Source organism: Nipponia nippon, unplaced genomic scaffold (assembly GCF_047370975.1).
Source record: "Nipponia nippon isolate SJK-2023a ecotype South Korea unplaced genomic scaffold, ASM4737097v1 scaffold_4, whole genome shotgun sequence".
Lineage (NCBI taxonomy): Eukaryota > Metazoa > Chordata > Aves > Pelecaniformes > Threskiornithidae > Nipponia > Nipponia nippon.
Window position 1 is genome coordinate 3,101,176 of NW_028262358.1, and position 21,719 is coordinate 3,122,894.

At 37.7% G+C, this 21,719-nt stretch overlaps 2 protein-coding genes across 9 annotated transcripts in view; one reads left to right on the top strand and one right to left on the bottom strand.

Annotated features, from left to right (window-relative positions):
- Nucleotides 1-1,335, top strand: part of VRK2 (VRK serine/threonine kinase 2) — a 47,276-nt gene extending 45,941 nt beyond the window's left edge. For 5 of the 6 annotated variants that reach the window (XM_087775552.1, XM_087775549.1, XM_087775551.1 and 2 more), the window contains one exon: nucleotides 777-1,335. In XM_087775552.1, the coding sequence (XP_087631678.1) occupies nucleotides 777-1,019 (243 nt within the window). In that variant the 3' untranslated portion in view covers nucleotides 1,020-1,335. The remainder of the gene's footprint in view (nucleotides 1-776) is intronic. The other variant, XM_087775553.1, reaches the window with a different exon arrangement.
- Nucleotides 979-21,719, bottom strand: part of FANCL (FA complementation group L) — a 31,655-nt gene continuing 10,914 nt past the window's right edge. For all 3 annotated transcript variants that reach the window (XM_087775557.1, XM_087775559.1, XM_087775558.1), the window contains exons 6-14: nucleotides 18,524-18,620; nucleotides 13,584-13,652; nucleotides 5,651-5,801; nucleotides 3,760-3,843; nucleotides 3,091-3,136; nucleotides 2,926-3,007; nucleotides 2,001-2,117; nucleotides 1,594-1,665; nucleotides 979-1,115 (exon numbers count right to left, since the gene is read on the bottom strand). In XM_087775557.1, coding sequence (XP_087631683.1) covers nucleotides 1,080-1,115; nucleotides 1,594-1,665; nucleotides 2,001-2,117; nucleotides 2,926-3,007; nucleotides 3,091-3,136; nucleotides 3,760-3,843; nucleotides 5,651-5,801; nucleotides 13,584-13,652; nucleotides 18,524-18,620 — 754 coding nt within the window. In that variant the 3' untranslated portion in view covers nucleotides 979-1,079. The remainder of the gene's footprint in view (nucleotides 1,116-1,593; nucleotides 1,666-2,000; nucleotides 2,118-2,925; nucleotides 3,008-3,090; nucleotides 3,137-3,759; nucleotides 3,844-5,650; nucleotides 5,802-13,583; nucleotides 13,653-18,523; nucleotides 18,621-21,719) is intronic.

The window sequence follows — 21,719 nt, forward strand, 5'->3', positions numbered from 1 at the left end:
AGAGGAATAAACCAGGAAGAGAGGAAAATTCTATTAGAGAAATACAATTTAAGTTATGAATATTCACCAAGAAAACTGTATTGCTAGGGTTGAAATTCAGTGGGATGTATTGTTAAAAAACAACATCTTGTGAATGGGATCACGGAAAGGAAACCAAAGGTGGAAATTTTTCTAAGGGACAGTGGAAAATATGGTCAAGATCTGTGAGAAACAGAATTGTAGTGTTTGGGAATCCCTTTCAGAGACGGAGATCGGAAAGGTAAGCCAAGGGTGACATTGCTTCTGGAGACCTAAACAACCCCCAGCCGCCCCCCTACCCAGCCAGAGCAAACCCCACGCTACCGGCGTATTTATACTACCTGTGATAAATCAGGAGAACTTGAGCTTCGCTAGGAAATGCAAAAATTACACAAATTAAAACGGCAAATCAAACTTCAGAGTAATGTCTAGGCTAAAACTTTATTAGCAGGAACACTGTAAAGACTTAATATATTAACATTTTTTGGAAACAAGTTAAAGATATAGAAAGATTTCAGCTGTTGACTTCAGTAATAAATATAGAGTATGTCTCTTGAGAAGGTGGTTAATCATACCTAATGTTATACACTTAATATCCAATATACTTATACCTGCAACTTCCAGAGTTGTAAGCCTTTGTAAGAATTGGATTGCTTTCTCTAGGATAACTTAAATACCCAGATGGCACCTTTGTTTTTCCGATTCACATCTCACTTATTCAATATTAAGTTTATTATAACTTTCTTTTTTCCCCGCAGGAAGACACTGCAAGAGAATTACTACCCTTCGACCCCCAAGCCATATTCTCAGAACCCAGAAAGAAACACGATCAGCTCTTAACTACAGATCGGCCAGCGTCATTGCAGGAAACTGGTTCTGACGTCACTCGTCCTTCCATAGCTATTCTACTCAGGGTTGCATTTAGTGGCGAAACATGCCACTACAGCGTAGCTATCCTTGTACTTCTGCCTCTAATATTACTTTCCTTGTATTTTCTTTGATGTCACTGTTGCAACGTCTTCAGCGTAAGCGCAGTGGTGTTCCCATCATGCGGTTTTTTCTTAAAGTTTCTTCGTTGAAGATTTCAGGGTCAGTGGCTTGGAAAAGATTTTTTTAAATAATATTGTCAATACGTATCTTTTAACGGCAAGTTCACTTAAGCTTTCCAATTCCGCACCCAATAGTTACGTATGCACTAAGCTATTTGTACAAGGCTGTTTTCTGTTATGAATGTTGGGATTCTTTTTTTTTTTCAGTTTTTTTTTTTGAAACTGGACCTTTGCTACAGCAACATTAAAAAAGTATCATGAAATACAACGTGGTGTGATGTTTAATTATTCTAACACAAGTATGTCGATAACTGGTGTGTCTATACTGTTTCAGAAAACCTTTAGTTATAGACTGATGGATCAAATGCCTGGGAATTTAAAGTTTTCCTCTCTTCATTCCAATGCGTAAAGGGAAGATAGTAGCCACAAGCTCTATTTTACAGCTGACTTTGTTACAGTTTTTGCCTTTATCTAAGCTACCACACACTATTTAGTTCACTCACCCATTTTCATTAGACTGCCTTACCTTATTACAGTACGGACATTCACCAAAGATGACATTAAAGCTCTGCCTGCTCGAAGGAAGACCTTGTAGCCACTGCAACAGAAGTAAGTGGATTAGAATTCACATTTGTTCCATATCAAATTTAAGAACAATCTGTTACCAGGGGTTTTTCCCAACAGAGTTCATTTGATGAAGACCTGACATGGCGCGTGTCAGGTCGGAGTCTGTATAAGCACAACGTGAGGCAGGTTCCCCTCCTAAATAAGGGAGCTTATTTAGGAATTGGGGGTTAGAAGACAAGAGAGGAAGCGCAGCGACTGCTGTAGCACTCCTTAAAGGACTTTGCTTCATCTGAAATGTAAGTGGGCAACGCTGATTTTCTAGAATCCGCAAGTTAACGGGCAAGTTTGTCCCATTAATTACTTTACCTCATACAGGCAAGCCTGGTGAAAAGGTTGTCCGCATCGGGGATCGTCGCACACTTGATCGGGAGCAGCGCCGTCGAGTCGATAGGCATAGCAAATTCCGCAGTCCTTCGCAAAATCCTTAACACACAACACGTTTTAGCTTGCAATACAACTGCAAGGACAAAACAGGGCTGGTAGCGCAGAAGACGCGTTCATCTATTTGTCTTTGCTTTTGCGTTTTTGTCACTTAGACTTGCTGAATATTTTTGCCTTCAATATGTGTATGTTGACAGCATTATGGTACAAAGAGCGACTAGCTGCCAGATCTGCAAGACTTTGCTAGGTTGTATTTTATCCTCTCACTGAATTGCGTCTAGTTTGCCAAGCATTTTCATACTCTTGGGCCCTGCTGTTTCTTTTTTATTAAACACCGTGATTTGCCATTACATTTGGACATTAGACACAAGACCTCACAGTCAGATATTAATTTAAAAATTTCACAAGTGAAAGCAAAGCTAGTAATCCAGTGTTACAGCATTGTCAAAAATTAATTCCAAGTTTGTTTGAAATGCACCAGTATTTGGATGGCCTCTTGTCCCCTCTAAGCAGCTCTACCTAATTAGAACTTAAGTCATCAACATCCATAACAGAATGTTTGGATTTTCCACATCTCATTAGCTGCTCTGGAACTTCCTCTTTCCCTTTTAATAGCGAAGCCTGTTATTAATCGCCTTACTGCTATGAAGGCCACAGGAAAGTGCGCACCTCTAATCAAAGGTTAACAAGCTCTGACAATTGTTGCTTGAAGTTCAGAAGTCCTTATGACAATATATTAATCCAATTACCTCTCTTCTAAGTCTCTTATTTTTGCTGGCAGTTACAAAGTGACCATTTAAATTTTACTTATTGAGAAGTAACAGCTGATCGTTAACAAAAAGCAACTTACACTTTTTTCTAACACAGCACGAGATGGAAAATCAATTTCTAAGAGGTCTTTCAAGTTTTGTAATAAACTGATTTCTGGATCCCTGCAGGTGGGAGAGAGGGAGAAAAAAGTCAACACGAGGAACGGCAAACACCATTTCCAACCTGGATTATTAAAGATGCTTACCATAAGTGCATATTGTCGTTCAGCTTAATTCTCAGAGGGTTAACCACTGCAAACGACGTACAGAAATAATTACATCACCTTCAGGATCCCCTTTGCTCCCCCACCCAATTTAACCTCTCATGTTTTGGCACTGAAGGGGAAGGCACGGGTTGGGCTTTTTTAATTATTTAAGCTATGTAAATCAACGACGGCTCTTGGTGTTTGGTTTGGGGAATTCATTACACTAATGGTTAAAATACCATACTGTTGAAGATACGATTGGTAGTTACTTTAAAAAGTTGGTAAAAAGCTGCGGAACACAGAGTAAGAGACTTACTTGCCAAACACTATTAGGACATACGTAGTAAATTTTTAGTTTTTCTTTAGAAAGAACATTGTATTAAAATATAAACGCGATTGGGTAATCATCTGTGGGACACAGGGTTCCCTCTAAACTGTGCTAGGAAAGCACTGGAGCAAAGTGTCACTCACAGAGCAAAACAGCATGCTGGGGATTTAGGCTGTTAAAACCCCAGCATCTACTGTGTCAAACTCCCCTACGCACATATTCAGCTTAATTCCTGCCTAAGGGAAGTTTACCCCAGGAGTCTGACACAGCTCACACCAGTATCTGCTCACCAGAGCTCAGATGCCAGAAGAGAAACAAAGGGCGTCCGTCCGCTGCCTTACCGTGATCGGCTCCCAGAAAATAACACTCGGGGAGCATCTTCGGATGCCGAGGATCGACCTCGATGTTCACCGAGACGTTGTTCCCTACAATGAGAAAGCAAGTCAGTCACAGGGGAAGCTTTTCTTTCCAGTCAAGTATTTGAAAACGGAACCATTAGCCTTTTTTTAAAAGCAGTTTTAAACTGGTTAATTCAGGCTGGTTTTCATTACTACAAATAATAAGAAAGTTGATAGGTATCCAAATAATTGTACAAAATACCAGTATATATTAAATATTTAAATTCCATGGACTGTAATTAAAAATAGCAACTGATCAAATACAACTGCCAGTCGTGCATTTCTTACAGACTATTCTTAGCCTTAACACTTAGAGTTATTTCTGAATAATCAAACTCAAGCTAGATGACATAATCCATTCAAAATCTTAGTGAAATTGTAACGGTAGTAGTTATTAAGTCCTCATCGTCTTTTACAGTCAAAAAGAGAAGCATAAAGACAATATTAAGCGGTAAAAGTCAGTCGCCTCCACAGCATACTCCTGGACGGAGCGAATGACGACTATTTTTGAAAGAGCAAGTCTTTTTCTTTTACCAGATCCCCCATTATCCCCCTAAGGTCTGCTATTCACAAGGGGTAAGCAGCTCAAAAATGTACCGGATCCAGGTTAAAAACCTCCCAGCAAATGCTCTTCTAAATAAAACCAGGTGAAACCCAACATTTTTTGTAATTAAGAGCTACTTTAGGCTTACCCTCCTTGAAGAAATTGGAATGAACGACACCAAAGTTCAGTCCTAACTGCAGATTTGTCTGTCACCGACAACAAGGGGCTCGGAGCCTCGGGCTGCCCTGCCCCGGATCCAACCTGAGGCGCGTTTTGGGGCTTTTCGTTCCCTTTCATCAGGCTGTGCCGAAGCACAGCGGCACCCAGATGAAGCCACCCCGACCGCACACACGCACGCACGCACGCGCACGCACGCACACACAAGCAGTGTCTGACCCGTGTTATTTTAGCCGGTTGCTGAACTTTTTCTGTCCCCCGCTCGGCCCCCAGCGCAGGAGCAGCCTCAGCCCCCCACGAGCTCCTTGCCTTCCTCGCCCTGCAGGCAACCAGTCTCTCCACAGGCTGCGGGGACAGCTCGGGTCTACTCTGGTCCATTGTATCTTCTCAAGTCCTACAACGTCCTATTGGTATTTTGGATTTCAGCTAAAAATCAGAACTCCTCTTTCAAAAACATCCCCTGTATTTCTAACGTCTGACAGTGGCAAGCTTCTCCTTTGCAATTACAAGACTCCTTATCCTATATACATTAAGACTTTAAAATGCCAGGTATGTGAATTAAGGTACTTTTTCAGCTGGTTAACACTGTAAGCCTCTAATTTCCGCTCTTCTCTTATTTCTTTGTCCTTCCCACCTGCCTCTTGTAACCCCCTTTTCTCCCGTTTGACTGCACTCTCATATTCCCTTCACTCTTCCAGGACGGGATCAATCTAAAGTAGTAGCCTGTTAAAAAATTGTGGAATTTGTGAACGAGAGAAGGGCTTCACCTCAACGGATTTTTCACAAATACTGAGTCTTCTAGAGTTATCATGCAAGTCCTCAGTTTTTGACAGTTACATGTTCATAATTTACAAATACACAGTATTTTCCTGCAGAAACTCATTTTATGTAACCCCATAAAGTTGTAATTCATTTCCTATACAGGCTCAGTAGTCTGTGCAAGGCTTCTTTTTTTTTAATACACCAACTAAGAGAGTTGTGTCTTGCTGGTTTTAAGTGCTACCTTTCATTTTCCTACCTCTAACAAGCACCACCTGATTAGAAAAGCAAAGCAAAGCAGCACCCCGAGTTTCACTTCTCAAACCCACTGCATTCCTTCCAGTCTTCTCCTACCTATTGCAATCCTCCTTGCTGTAGCGCTCCGTGTGGGATTTTCTGGCTCAAGCACCCATGTCTTCCCATCGATTTCATCCATGGCATCCCAGAATTCTTTCAGCGATTCTAATGCCGCCAGGAACTGATTATAAATGTCCGTTAAGGAGTTCTAAGAAAAGACGACATTTAAACAAATTTCATATTGTTTGCACCTACAGACATATCGAATATTTAAAAAACAAACGGTAGGTAATTTAAGAAGTGTTAAAATCTAGTATGTATCCAATTGTATCGTGGTAGCATAAAACCTCACAGTTTTTTTAAGCTGAAATAACACAAATAAAGAACAGCTGTATCCTGCGTACAAAGAAGTACTCTAACCCTGGTAGATCTAACATGTGGCATACATCCGTCATACCTGGATTTGGTAACATTATACACTCCTTTTTAGGAAACTTTTCTGAAAACTGGTAACAACTGTTAATTTGCATTGTAACTTGTAACAAACTACTGTAAAATTAAAGTAAAAATCATCATTATCTGCTATTAAACTTCTAACGTCATTCTGACATTTTGGCTGTACTTCAGCTGAGCAACACGGCACCAAATATAAACACACAGAAATAGCCATGTAACTAACGTCGCTTATTTATTTTTTTAAAGACTCTAAGAAATATAGCCTAACAATGTCATAATTATCTCAAAATTAAGCAGTATAAAACCAGGTACTTAACATTAGATTTGAAGCCATGTAAATACGGTAAGGGAAGGAGAAGCCATCTCATAATCAGAGGATTACACTCAAGGGATTTCAATATTTGAGAGTGGATTAGATGGAATCAGAAAAATCTTTCATTATACAGGACAACATACAGAACAGCGATGTAAAAGAAGTCTTTTTAAAATCAGCAGTGAGCACAAAAGTAACTGTTTCTAGAGGGAAAGACTACTGCCAGTAGAGAAAACACTTGGCAGTCAGCACCTTTCCAAATGCAGACGCCCAGAGGGTGCATAACATGAATTTAGGGAACCGAACGGAGGCGAAGAATGCAGGAGGAGGAAAGAGATGAGTTCTGCTCGGAGTAATACCCCACGCGGGTTTTGAGCCCGCCATCGGACGGATTCAGCGGAGGAACTGGGAAGCGGCCCGAACAGCCCAGGAGAACACGGAGCCGACAGAACCCAGCTTCGTGGGGGGGAGAAAGGGAAAAAGCGACGGTGTGAAGGCACCAGACGAAGGCGGCGGGGAAAGGAGCTGAAGGGAGGGGGGAAGTGTTTTGGAGACGGACTCTTCCCAGATAACCTGTTTCCTCAAATTGTTTGGGAGCGGGAAAGTCAAGAGTAGAGAAAGAGGAACCCTTTGGGAGCACCAAAGGGTAGCTTGAAACCGTTTACACAGAACACAACCGAACAATTAAATGCATGAGTAAAAAGCAGGAAAGATAGGAGAGAAGCGACCGGACTTCTTCAAGTCAGATCAAGCGATGGTAGTGTACGTTTTGAAAAACAAAAAGGATGTAAGAAAGTCCAGATTTCAGACGTCTTTTGGCCTGGGAACAAGTTCTTGGGGTCAAAAAGAAAAAGCAAATGAAATGTTCAGTTCTTAAAGAGGTATTTTTCTGTAAATAACACAAAATGTACATGGAATGGTCTCCTTTAATCTTTAGTAATTACCTTCTTCCCTTCTCACCTGGACAAAAAGAAGCAAATTATATGAACATTCGCAGATAAGAAATACGGTTTTTATATGTAATAAGTTTTTCTATTTTATGCATACATATTTTAGAAAGAAACGGTGTAGCTTAGAAATAAAATGCTACATTTTTTCCTGCTGTTATTAAATTATATTAAAGTAGGAAAGCACTTAAGCAGAAAAGTGTGAATACTGCCAATCTCAAAATGTAACGCTTATTATCTTTAAAAGCATTTTGTTACTTGTATAATACCTGAAGTGATATAATAGTGTCAGTCACTTAACCACATCTTAGAGTATAATATCTTCATCTTAAGTACTATTATTTCCAGTATTTTAATAATTTTCACACAGTCCTGAAATGTGATCTTTTGTGCTCTGATGACACTTAAATTAATAGCATAATTTTCTGGTACTTGCAACAGTTGCTTTCCATTTTGATTTTTTACATTTTTCTATATCACATACAGATAAATCCTCTAATAATCATTTTTATCTTTATCTTCTGGGAATTCAAAGGGTTTCACTAGAAAAAAAGAAACATCAAGGGATTATAACCCACAGATAAGTTTTAAAATCCAATTAATTTTAATACTAATTGTAATTTTTCAATGATGTTCCTTAAAAAGGTAGTTAAATCTTTTTTTTTAATGCACTGTTCATTTGATCTTATTTGCATGCTTCATTGATGTTGCCAGCTGTCTCCTGCTATATACATAAATGCATCTATAGCTATTTAAATACATCACATGCTTGTCATGCAAACCGTGAAAACCATAACATCCCTTTTTATTTGATTAACCAACTAATTTTTGGTCATTGCCCAGCACTTTTAGAAAAGACCGCTATCATGCTGCTTTTTTTTGTCCACACCACACCAACATAGTCGTTAATAATGTCAAACAGCACAAGCTCCTTATTTCTTGGTCACCTTTGTACGAACGCATCAGAATTTGTAGGAAATACGGCAAATATTCTTTGGATTCATAATTCAGGATATCGTCACTGGCTGCCCTGACGCTCAAACCCACGAGCAAAACCAGACTGATCACTCCATCCTCTCTCTCTGTTTGGTTTCCATGCTCATCAGGCAAAACATCCATTATAAAAACAAAGGACGCTCTGGCAGTTTAATCTCTCACAACTTAAAACAAAACGAAGATTTTTAAAAAATGTATAATACAAACCTTGCATTTTATTTCTAACTACTGAGGATACTGCCATCAGCTGCCCATACGCGTAGGAATGACGAGCTAGCAGAGGTAAAGAGATACCAGCGCTAGAATAGTCACAAAACCTCAGGTTTTTGCGCAAGTGGATATCAGAGTCTTTTCTAACTCGATCACGTACTACTTTTCTTTTTTGTTCCCCTATGGGATCGCTGACACCTATTGCACTGGCTGGCAAGTGACTCCTAGGCTGGCCGGGCGTTATTAAAATAAGCGTAGAAGGCCCTGGTGAGGGTTTGGGCCAAGCCGAAACACTGCGCGATTCTGACCAGAGCTTCTCAAGAAAACCAACCGTAGCTGGACAAAGAAGTTTCTGAGATGAGGGATGGAGAGTCCACCAGGAGACAAGGTCAAAAAAGTTCTACTGGTTTGGACTAGCAAAACAGCGCAAGAGGAGACGTGATTATTAATTACTATTATCTACGCTATGGTAGCTGTACAAGGTACCTGGAGCCAGGGCTGCTGAAGGACCCATCAAATGTGAATTCACCCAAAATCAGCAGCTGGAGCCGGCCTCCTCTCCACCTGAGGAAGCCCTGCAGTCCCAGGACACCTCATTACTTTCAAGGGGGAGCTTGGTAAGTGTTTGACAGAGATGTACTGCCTGATTTAATGATCCCATTCCCTTCAGCTCCATATAATGGCCACCACAGCAACTGAGCGGCCCAAAAACATTATTGAGTTTATCATCAAGATGCGTTTTCAGATTAGATGGCCTCATTCTGAGTTTTCAGATGGAAAAATAAGAGACCAAGAAAATGTTAGTTTGGAATACTCAGCCTGAGATCCCTTCATCTGGCTTCAAGAGGCCTGTTTTTATTAGAGAATCACCTCCCGTGACCATAGTCACAGCTTTCAACACTCAACACTTCTCCAGATTTTTCAAATTTCGAGTTGTGAGTGTAGAAAACAAAGAAACTTGTGTAAAGGCACTGTAAGAGACTCTCAGCACAGACAGTTCTCTCTCTCAACAAAGCATGTATTCAGCCTCGAAGTCCTGGTTACTCAAGGCTCCATGAGGCAAAGCTCTGATACGGACCGATACGAGCTATACCAACACAGTCCTTGGGACTGGATGGCAATTTAACGTTCATTTGGAGGGCCGTGATTCTGTGCTCTTAACTTCTGAAACCAGGTGTTTGTAGAGACTGGGTTAAATTGTTTTTTTACAGGGAAACAGTCATGTAAACACATCAGCTTTGATTCCCCAGCAGTTTTAGAAAACTTTGACCCAAAAGTTACCTTTGTGCTATCAGACTCTATGTATCCTCCATTCATTTCAGTAACAGGTAGGAGACGAAGCGCTTACTTTGGTCAGGGAAAAATCAGATATTGCGGACCCGTCTCTTCCTGAGGGGAACATACCTTCTCTTCTACCAGGAGAGAGTCTCCTGTAGATTTGCAATATTTTTGTTCCCATTTCTATCCTCTGCACTCTCATCTCCATCTCATCACCGGTAGCTCCTCATGCCAATTCTTTCCTTCTTTTTTTACTTTATTCCAATTCAAACACTTCCCCAAGTTGATCCCTATTGTCCATACGCTGTTTCCTTCAATTAAAGGAGTAAGAAGGAACAGAAAAAAAGTCACTCTGCTCTTGGGTCTGATTTCTAGAGCCGTAGAGGCTGGGAAGAATAAAGCGGAAGTCTTGAGTCTGCGCCTGCTGTAAAATCCATGAAGCCTTGCAGTAACTTTTCAGAAGTGCTATATGGCTATATGGCCGTTCTGCCAAGTTTCAAACACCCGATCCAAATCCTGGAGAAATTAAATATTAATTAAATGGTAGTAAGGATGTTCTAATTAAGGTAAATACAGAACAATTCATTAAAAATTATTTTTTAAAAAAGATAAAAATGTGATCTTTATTTCATTGAGATTTTTTTTGCTACAATTCTTCCTAACACAAAATTTGCTTATCCAAAATTAGAACAACTGCAAAGCCTCCTAATGGAAAAGGTAAAGTAGCCTAAACTATAGGTGCTGTTACCCGCTTGCCCTTTGTGAATTCAGATAGAACACAACTTAATAAAGTGAGCAGCTGTTGGATGGAAAAGGGATCACCTGTATCACCTAAATAATTTATGACTCCCTAGATTTGTTTGGGAACTTTTTTCCTTAGCAGAAATGAAACTGAGACCCAGCACTCTGAAATCTTTATAAAGTGTCTTGTCAACTGCCTCCATTTTTTGTATTTATAGATGCACATAAAGCTGGTGTCTGTGAAGCTCCTTTGCTAAGAAAAAGCACAATTATAATGCTTTTTACTGTGTTTTCATCAAAATAACCAAAGAATAATCTCATTCATACCACTATACCTTGTGAATCTTGTATTACTGTTTCATTGTTGGCTGGCTGCATGACCTCATTAGTCATTAATTTCCACTCTCCTGACCTTCATGTAGCCAGCCAGGTGGGCAGTGGGCAGTATAGGAACAATACCCTGATGTGAGGGCAGCAGAATATAGATGCACTGAAAGCGCAGAACCACGCTTACAGCGTGTGCTAAAATGTGGAGACGGCACATTTCTCTGGTTATTTAGAAAAAGAATATAACTGAAATAAGTAGATGTTCTTGCACTTGTCATTGAGAAGCACTCTGCATTTATTTGGCACTTAGAACAGTAGCAGCAGCAGCAGCATTGCCCTTGGTGCTGATTTCTTACTACTCTAAAATGTCTCCTCTGAGCCAGAATACACTGGCTGTTGCTGATCATGCTGTGAGACACCTGCACTGGCTACTAGGCTTGTCATGACGCACAAAACCCTACCATCTTCAGCTTGACATTGTGCAAGTTATAATTATTCATCCAAATGAATATGTCAGAGCAGCAGCAGCAGACCTCTCATCAGAGCAAAAGAAAAATACATCAAAACATTATCAACCCAGCAGGAAGACAGGGACCATAAGGAAAATTACCCATTTTTAATATGGATGCCATAAAGCCATGTCTATTATTATACGGAGAGGGAAAAAAAAAAAAAAAGAAAAAACCAGCCACCCAACAACCCCTCAAGTTTAAAGTCCATGAGCACTGAAAAGAACCTGAAATAGGCAACAGCACACACAGAGGGGTGGCAAAAGAAAATCAATTACCTGAAATCTGTTTTCCTTCACAGGAGTTTATATTCTGTAGTGCAATTGCATAATTTCAGTTAAGCTTTGTCAGTTTTTACCTTAAAGATGACCAACAACTATTAAAATTTAAGACCTATCAGTATCAAAACTTCATGTTATTTTACTAGAAAATAGGTATAGTGTGTTCTTTTTCCCTTTTAGGAACCAAAATTTTCAACCACTTGAGGACCTGCGAAATTCTGCTACCAGAGGTGTTTCAGTGTTATCTAAGCTTAACCCTTATTTTACCAGGGCTGCAATGATTTCCATGTATTTTGAAAATAAACACAATCTACACGATTACTACACATTTTTTTTTTTCCCCAGAAGTGTTACGTTCACGTCACCCACACAGATAAGGTCAATTTTCAAAAAAGACTGCACAACTAAAGCATTTCTGTCAGCACGATGCACAGGTTGCTGGTATTTGGTTCAGTATTACAGCAGGCTATCTGCAGCTAGAATCAGTACCTTACGATTTCAAAACAGGGTCTCCAGTTACATACAAACATCTATTGTTCATGTTTTCAAGGAGTCCATAGGTAATTCTAACTGTAAAAAGATTTTAAGATCTCAAGCATTAGCATGTCGCATTTTTAACACTGGATTTTTACTTGGTTGTAATGTCAATATTAATATATTCGCTCCCATCTTTAACTTGTGAAAGAAGGTTGCTTCATATCATGTTTTTCAAGACCATTTTATTAAAACTTAAGTCCAGCTAGTAGCTTTAAAATTTCTAACAGTAAACACAGAGAAGCAACGACTAGCAAGGATATTTGAAATGTTGTTAATTTGAGGCAACATAAATTGCAAGTCTGTAAAATTAATAAAATACTATTAAAAGTATGCATAAAATTCGAGGTTAGAAACAGTACTCAAAATCCTGCCTGTGGTATATGGAATCCAGTATAATTTAAGGGAAAAACAATATCTGTTTAAATTGTTGCAAACCATACCAGAGAATCAAAACCTAAAATTACATGTGAAACTAAATATATTTTTCATTTGCAATGGTCCGTTCTTGCAGTTATTTCCTCAAGCTCGCATATTAGAGGATCTGAGGTGACACACAGAACCTTGAGCTTTGCAGTCAAAATTATATGCCCATCTTCAAATCATTCTGATGCAACCTTTCAGCCATGTTCCCTATGTAAATTTAGTACCATAAAGACAGGCTTTATTGATGGCTAGAAACCCTCGTGAGAGTTAGAATTATGAAATGCAACCATTTATGTAAAATCTGTTTTCCTGAATTAAATGAAATTAAACATCAACTATTTTCTAGAGATAATTCAAATTAACTTCCATCTAAGTGGTCACATTTACATCCATTTAATCAAGTATACATGCTCTATTAAGGAAAAAAGATAGATGAATTAACGCAAGAGAGACTAAAAAAAGGCAATGGCTCTTGGTTCTTTATATTAACAATATCAGTTAAACTATGAAATCAGAATTCTAGCAAGTACTTTCCTGTTGTTCTTTTGATTGTAACTGAAAAAGTTTTCTTATGTTATGAAAACTATACAGGATAACAAACTGGGGGACTGCCTTTTTTTAATGTCTGTCAGCTTTTGACGGTGCTTCTTTTCCGTAAGACGATCGTTTCTTGCGCATATATTTTCCCAATATCATTCCTAAAGATATTTCAGCCGTATGAACAACTTAAGAACAAACAGCCAGTATGAGTGCAAAGCATACAACATGCAATATGGCAAGGGAACTATTTAAAACACTATCACAAGGAATATGGAGTTCAGTATTATTACATTTACATAAGCATGTATAAAAGTAAAATGCACACAGGGAAAAAAAATGGAGTGAAAAAATAAAGTCCAATCCGTCATTACCACCTACGTATTGCATATGTATCTCGGTTATTAAAAAAAGATGCATAGTACAGCAGTTTACCTGTGGCATCCAAGAAACAGCAAACCGAACAGGAAAATCCACAAGGCAATCCGGTGGTTCTGTTGGATACTGAGGGAGAGAAAGAAAATACAGTTTTTCTTTTCTTTTCTTTTTTTTTTTTTTTTTTATTCCAAGTGATTTAAAGTCAGACTGATACTCAGCTGCCAAATTTGATAACGAAATATGAGCACTTCAAGCATCTTGAGAACTTGGCTCTAAGAGGAAACAGTATGTAAAGCATTTTCAGAAATAGTTATGAATGTTAATTATCATTTAAAGAAGAAATCTACATGTAAACAGTTTTTATATACCAGTTTTTAGTAAAGGCAGGAGAATCAGAGTTTTCTGTGTTCAGTGTTCACAAACACATGTTAAAAAAGAACTTAAGACCAAAACATCAAATACTTAAAAAAATTTCTCCTCAATTACCTGCACTGGATAAGAAACTCAAAAAAAAAAACAAACCAACCAAAAAAAACCTACCACCAACCCTTTCACAAGTCAAGAAATAATTTTCATTTAAAGTAGAATATTTGCTCTGATTGGCAACGCTTTTTGTTTTGAAACTGAAAGTTATCAGAGGAGGTACATCACTATTTAGAGAGATGAATGAACATACACCCCAAATTAAAACAACTCCCTGTCCCCCACCCCAAATTAAAAGGTATCAATGAGGAAAAGAAAAAATAGCTGTATTAAGAAAACTGAAGCTAGAAAAGGTTTGATAACTCCAAAAATAACCACTGACTATTCATTACAGTAATAAACCTATTGCTGTTCAGCATCCAATAGGAAATCTGTGGGAAAAAAACCCCGATACTGTCTGAAAAAGTAGCAGAGGAAAGAAACATCTAATTACAAATAAACCTTGTCCTTTCTAAGAGCACCTATCCAAAATTTTATTCACCTGAGAAGCTGCCTCCTTCAGTCCTATGCAACCTTTCAAATTCTACCAATGACGTACACAGCAGTTTTCTAGAAATCGCATTAGTATTGCATCAACTGCCAACACCAGAAGATGTGACAGAGAATCTTGTTTGGGGAGACACAGGAAAAAAAAGCCCCAGTTTCCTCACAGAATTAAAGGGAGTTAAGACGAAGAGGCAAAGTTTAGCTGTGCTGCTTCCCATAACCACTCTCCATCCAAAGCAAACCTCCAGACATAGACACTGTTCTTATTTATCAGACATGGGGCAATCAACTTATCAGAATTTTTTAAATGTGTCTCTATTTTATGTAAAATATAATTCTACAGTAATTAGTTTCCAGTTGTTCTCTATGGCAAAGAGCAAAAAAGAGACAGCTTCCCTAGAGCATTTCTTCATTGCTTTCATTTTAATAATAATCTAGTGGATTTATGGATTTCACAGAAATTTGTTTAAACTTGCTTTTTAATTTGCCTTCATGTGTGCTTTCTGTTCAGTATCCACCTCCTGAAGACAAACTCCTACAACTTGAATATCTTGTGCTTTACCATTTTATCAAAGTGGCAGCAGACAGGTTAAACAACAGTGACAGAGCAAGAGAAGCGAAACAACTGATTTGGACAGGAGGCGGTTACAACTTAGAAATGTATATCCACAAAAGCTGTTACAGTTTCTTTTAGTGTAGTGTTACCGTTCTTGTATTGCAGACAGTGTACTGTTAGTGTTTTTCTATTGTAGGTATTATTTTTCATGAAATACTTCAATGCTTGCATAGAAATAAACTTGTTTTCAACGTATAAAACAATGCCTAGAACAGACTAAGTCACAGCAATTTTTCTGTAGGATTGGTTTTAGGACTCCCTCATTTAAATCCCAGCAGCACTAGCCAATTATGTGTTTATTTTCTTGGTAAGTAAATTCATTTTATGCAGTCTTTTGTAGGGTGCCTTTGAACAAGTGCTTGCAAACAGATTCTACTAACTTTATATTACTTAAAAAAACCAAAACAAACCAAAAAACCTACAGCACTTTTTCCCTGCGTTTTTAGTCAAATTTTCTTTGAGAGCACAATATTGTACTCTGCACCAGATAATTGCCAAGGAGTATGCAACAGTGATTCTGTACGTATGTACATGATGTTTTTAGACCTTGCAGAGCGAAATGCTATGTAAAATAAGCTGAGTGATTCCCCAGGAGATAGTATTTTAAAATACTATACCAGAGCATATCAATGACAGCATATGTTATTACAGTTACATTCAAATGTATATGTCAGAAATCATCCTATTATTCCTTAGAACAATTTAAGCAATTATTAAACAAAATATTTATGTTGTATTTTTGGGCATGCAGCTAACTATCTAGAAAAAGTATTTTCATAACCCTTGCCAAATCATTCAGATAATTACCAAAGCATCTTGATTACTACACGGCATGCAAATTCTTGCAGTGGTCTATTTGAATTCTTGGGATCTGAAATGGCCAGCACCCAACCTACTTCTCATGCAATACAAAATGAAATCTAATAAATAAAACCCAAGGTATTTGGTTTTATACTTGCAAAGATGCATGCTTTGTTTTCAGGAAACTTCTCTAGTCATTTATTTAAATTGTGAATGGATAAAGATTTCTGGAACAGCCATTTTCATCAAAATAAATCAGAAAACTCTTTCACAAAATGTAATCTGAGCCTTAAACAATATATCCTCTTCTAAAGGTTTAAGCCTCATCATTTACAAAAAACAAAATTGTGTAGCACATGATTTGGCTAACATACCTAACGACAATATGACCATTCCCAATTCTTCCAGGTTTAAGGCGATTGCCCCAAGTTTCCCAGACACTGTACAAATGCAGTTCATAGAGAGCGAGTGCTTTGAAAGGACAGTTCCTAACACGAAGCACATTAAGGCAAGGATAACAGGTGGAAACATTTGACAACGGATTACGGAAAAGTCCTCAAAACACATCCAAACCGTTAAGAATTACAGCAAAGGAATTTAGGGGATTATCTCAATACACGATAACCTTATGAAAAAGAATTTCCTAAATCACTTATTGAAGAGTTTCTTCCTGAAAACATTGTCGACAGGCTTATAAACTCATTTCACTGTATGGCATCCATGAGGACAAGGCTGAACAAACCCATCTGCCAGAATACAGACAAGAGCCAGCAATATATGCTAGGGAGGAGAGGTTTGGCTCACGTACTAACCTTAATCAAAGAAACAGCATAACAAAAATAAGCATACTTTTATTAAAGCAGGTTATTAAAAGAAATCCCTTCAAAAAATACTTCAGCAAAGCCTTTTCAAAGGTATTAGATATGTATATGAAGGAAAATCAAATCCCCATGTCACCAAAACCACGTTTCACATATAAATTTTCTCTTGTGGCAAGTTTAAATGCCAGACATGGTTTAAAAAGGACAAGCAATTGATCCTTCATCATAACAATCACTTGAAAAAAAGAAAAAAAAAAAATTGATGATTACTTGTTACAACAGACAAGTTGGATAATCTAGTCTCTTTATTACACTATATCCTTAGTTGTTAGACGATGCTTTCTTCTGCTATTTAAGGGTCTCAACTTCAGATATTTTCTTACTATAAAGAAAATACACAAGTTTTTACAAGAACAGAAAACGGTAATCTCACTTCCCCTTACAGTACAGCGACAAGTTAAGGCTAAACAGAACCAGCCAATGCATAAGCGTAACAGCGTTTGACCACGGCAGCTGCTTGGTAAAAATGGGTATTGCACTGTATGTTTTTTCTGCACTTTTATACTTCCAAAGAGTTAAAAATACTTCAGCCACCACAAAATCAAGAAAAAACTTAGAGGCAACAGGCTGCACTTCATTTCTACTGTCATACTAAGTATGGGATAGCAGCTCCTTTATAAACAATGACAATACAGGCTGGTTACTCTCCCCGCCAGCTAAATAGACCATAATTGTACTTCCTGATGTATTTTTTCCATTCATGTATTTAATAACGGACTGACTAGCAAATTAATTATGTATTCATTACTCTGTGCATGTAGGATAGTTTTACTCTTTTTTTTTTTTTTTAAATCCACTTTACCAACCTCAATTCCCAAACAGTACTTTTTCCACAGGCTCTTTTTTCCCCCTCTAAGGCAAAATAAGCTTGTCTCTGTAAAACTAAAAAAAACTCCTGGTGTTTAAAGGAATATAGGATGTCTGTGAAGGTGAAACTTAATCTTACAATATCGTGCCTGCTCCTCATCCCTTCAAGGTTATTACTCCAGATGATGGACCAAGGATAGTCCCAAACAACAACCTTTAGACAGTTTTGGATCCGCTTTTTCCCCTAGACTGGTTTTCTGAAGACAACAGCCATTACCATACAATTGTCACCATACAGCCTGGATATTCATTGTTTCTGATAAGAGATTTATGTCTTGAAATGAGAAATTCTATGAAGAATGAGTTCGGTTCTAAGTACCAGGAAGAATTAAAATTTGTCTGCTTCCACACACGCCATGAATTTGCTTTGCAAGCGCTGTCAAAATCAGCCAATTATTTAGACTAAAAAGAAATATTTTTAACATAAGGAACTCACTTCTGTAGTCCGTTTTTCAGAAATCTTTATATCTATAGCTTTAACAGTAAGACTTGCTAAAGAAGCAACCCAACATCCTCTAATTCTTGTTATATGCATAGTCTCTGGATGGAATGATAATGAATGAAAGTCTCCCAGACGGCTTTGTCTGGAATCCAGTAAAACAATTGCAATATCATAAAGTAGTTTTCATGTGATGCACAGTTTCACATGAAAAGATTCTTACAGATAATGATAATGTAATATTAAATACAGTTCAAGTTTGAAAACTCTACTTTGTATTAAAAAATTTCTCAAAAAAACCCCACTGTTATCTCGCAGAACAGACATACTAACAAACAAACCAACTCCCTAAAATCTTTATGAATTAAGAAAAATCCATTTATTTCAAGGAAGCCTTAAAATATGTTCTCCCACATAAATTCACCTTTGCATTTAACTTCAGAGTGATGAGATGCTGTCGACCACAAGAATCTTCAGCTTTTAGCTTGATTGTGGTAAGAGCGGTATCCACGTGTGCGACTCTGAAAGAGAGAAGAAAACTCTTAACAGCATTGCAAGAAGTTTGAAATGTCTGCAATACTCTTATTAGTCTGTTACAAATATTGAGCAGAGGAAGTCCTATACGCCAACCGTTTCTGCCGTTCTAGATTTACTGCTGTTAATACACCAGTCTGCTGCTTAATGCAGTCATATATCTTTGGGTTATTTACAATGTGTGTCAAGGCTCATGCTGTGGTCAGTGAGCACTGTGTTTCAGTTTTCCATCACGGGAACCTTTGACACACACAGCATGTTCCTGTCAGCCTCTACTTATGTACACATTAAACTTCCTGTCAAATCTTTGATCCATTTCTGCAGTTTCTTACTGTATGAGACTTTTATGCTCTTGATTTGCTTTTCTCTTCAATGAAGTTCTCTTTTATTATCAGTACTATTATTGTGGAAAATTCAGGGGATATTGGTTCATATTCTGAAATTGATTTTCTGCAGAAAGCAGTACCCAAACAGGTACAAAATGAGTTATTTATGATGATTTGCCTTTGTTTCATGACAGTTTTACACAGTATACATGCACCCAAACAAGTAGCAAGTACATACTAAATGTAAATAAGTTTTAAAACTTCTGACATAATCAGTGACTCTTTGCTTAAGATGTCACTGAGTTGTGCTTCCCACAACAATGAAGACGAATACAATTGTAAAATACATTGTTCTCTAGAAATACGTTCTGCTGAGTAGCTTCAACAACTGCCAGAAAGGTTCAAACTTCTCCATATATTTACCAGTGAACTGGGCACATGGGTATTTTGGCATTTTTACTATGTCATTCGGGTGCAAAGATAAAAAGCAGTCCAAGATTGTTGTACAACTTACCACCTAGACTGATGGAAAGGCCTATCAGAGTTCAAAGAAAGCATCTCCTTGCTGGCCTAAGTAACTTTTTTTTTTTTTTTAAAACCATTGCATAGTAGCCCAGTCACTTGCGCCAGCATGCTGGGAAAAATGGTTCTCTTTCAAGTAAAACTGGCAACAGAGAAGCCTGTACAAGAAGAAGTGGACATATACCAAAGGGCGTGCACATTCCCGGGAAGGAAGTGAAAAGACAAAAAGAAAATGATCTACATAAATGACGTAGCCTCAGTATGAGGGAACTGGAAAATACAGATGGAAAAAGCAGTAGTGGTATTAAGTAGGGAAAGAGATAAATTATTTCATGTTTAATGCTGATTAATTTTAATACAATATTAAATAGTCCTACAGCTGCCTGGGAGTATGTTCACACTCCTTTTCTCCACAACAGTTGAAAGAATACAAGTCTTGATAAAAGTGTAACTCAACTGTAGTCAATTAAACTCAATTTATTTAGAAAGAACTAGAGCATTCTTCCTCTAATTGGAAAAAAATCATTACTCCCACTTTGTTCCAACTTTACCTCAAAATTATATCGCAAGGTTTTATAAAGATAAGAAACTACCTATAACCCACCCCTCCATCTACTGTTGCCTGGGGTGGGGAAATCCTAAACCAGCAGCTAAGGCACAGAATGGTTACTGCAATAAAATATACAGCAGTGTCCAAAACAAAGTACAACCGGTGCCTTCATCAATGCACTGTGAGGTTAGATAGCAAAAGAGAACGGAAAAATTAAAGGGATGCTGTCAAGGTGTTCACGATTTAAAATTATCTGTTCTGACAGTCATCTTGTTTGGACCACTTCAGTCTTGAAATGCCAGACAGGTATGGATTTTTTTAGTTCAAAATCAAACATTTTTGCAATTCCTTACTCTATATTGGGTGGGAGAGAACGAGATTAAAAAATTATTTTTATTTCTTAGATAGCAATGGACGTACATATCTTAAAATCTATTTCTGAAATCCTTAAGGGTTCGGTACTTTTGCAATTAGTTTAACAATCTGACAGCCTCTAAAATAAACATATATACATATGTGCACCCATTTATATATTTAAAATATAAATATACGCACATCATTATATTAAAAATATAGTGACAATATGGTTATGTTCAATCATATTTGTAAAGAACCTTCACATTCAGTTTTATTGACAGTGTAAATTAGACAAACTTTTTTAAAAAAAACCAACCATTTGGGAAAGGTGCTAAGAACACCAATATTGGCTACCTGTTTAATTAGGTATAGAGGGATACATCATAAAATGATTGTCAAGTTCTGTCCGTTATTTAATTTTTAACATATTTTTAGTTTTAGAATTCAGTTAAAGTATGTTTTAAAACCAGTTTAAAATGTGATTTTCACTGAGCTTGGAGATAAGAGGAAAAAAAACTATAATAAAATGTAGATCTTCACCGCTATGAAGCACCACTACAATCCAGAGCAATCTGGAAATTATTAAGTCTTATGATTTTTATTTAATTTTGACTTCCACAACTAGCCGCTAGCAGAAGACAACTATTCAACCTAAGCAACACAACACCTTTTAAGTATTATTCATTACAAACCATAGAGGTTTTCTAGTAAAAATTTTCTCTTCCCTTCCAACTTTTTCACAAACAGGAGCACCAAGGAATAAAAAACTCCTCAGACAAGGGGCACACAGGGTTGAAGAATGCCCAGAATGAAAATCCATAGCTAGCCTTCCTTCTTCTCAACAGAATGTATAAACAGTAAACTGCCTCTGGAGAATGAAGGAGGATTCCATTTTCCATGCCAGATCGAAAAAAGGAACTCCGTAGCTTTGTGGCTACTGCCTGTTCTGTAACATCGCTCTACCATTCTTTGGATAAGAAGAGATGACAGGGTCAGTTTCTAGGACTGGAGAAAGTTGGACAACACTGTAAAAGTCACATGAACTTCTTCATATGATTGTGTAATCAAATAAGGAATTGTTTACATAGGTGATATTTCAGTTATATAAACCTTTATTCCTCTGTAGGCTCCGTCATTTTATCACACAGAAAAAAAGGGAATGACCATCAAGATGGAAAGCCTCAGTTAAATCTCTGCAGTACTGTAATTCAGCATAACACACAAATGATTGAGAGCACACGACAAAGCAGGATTCCCTTGGAAATGGGGAAGGCAACAGAAGATACTTTCTATGAAGAAACTTGGCAAGTATCAAGCAGAAATGCACTGAC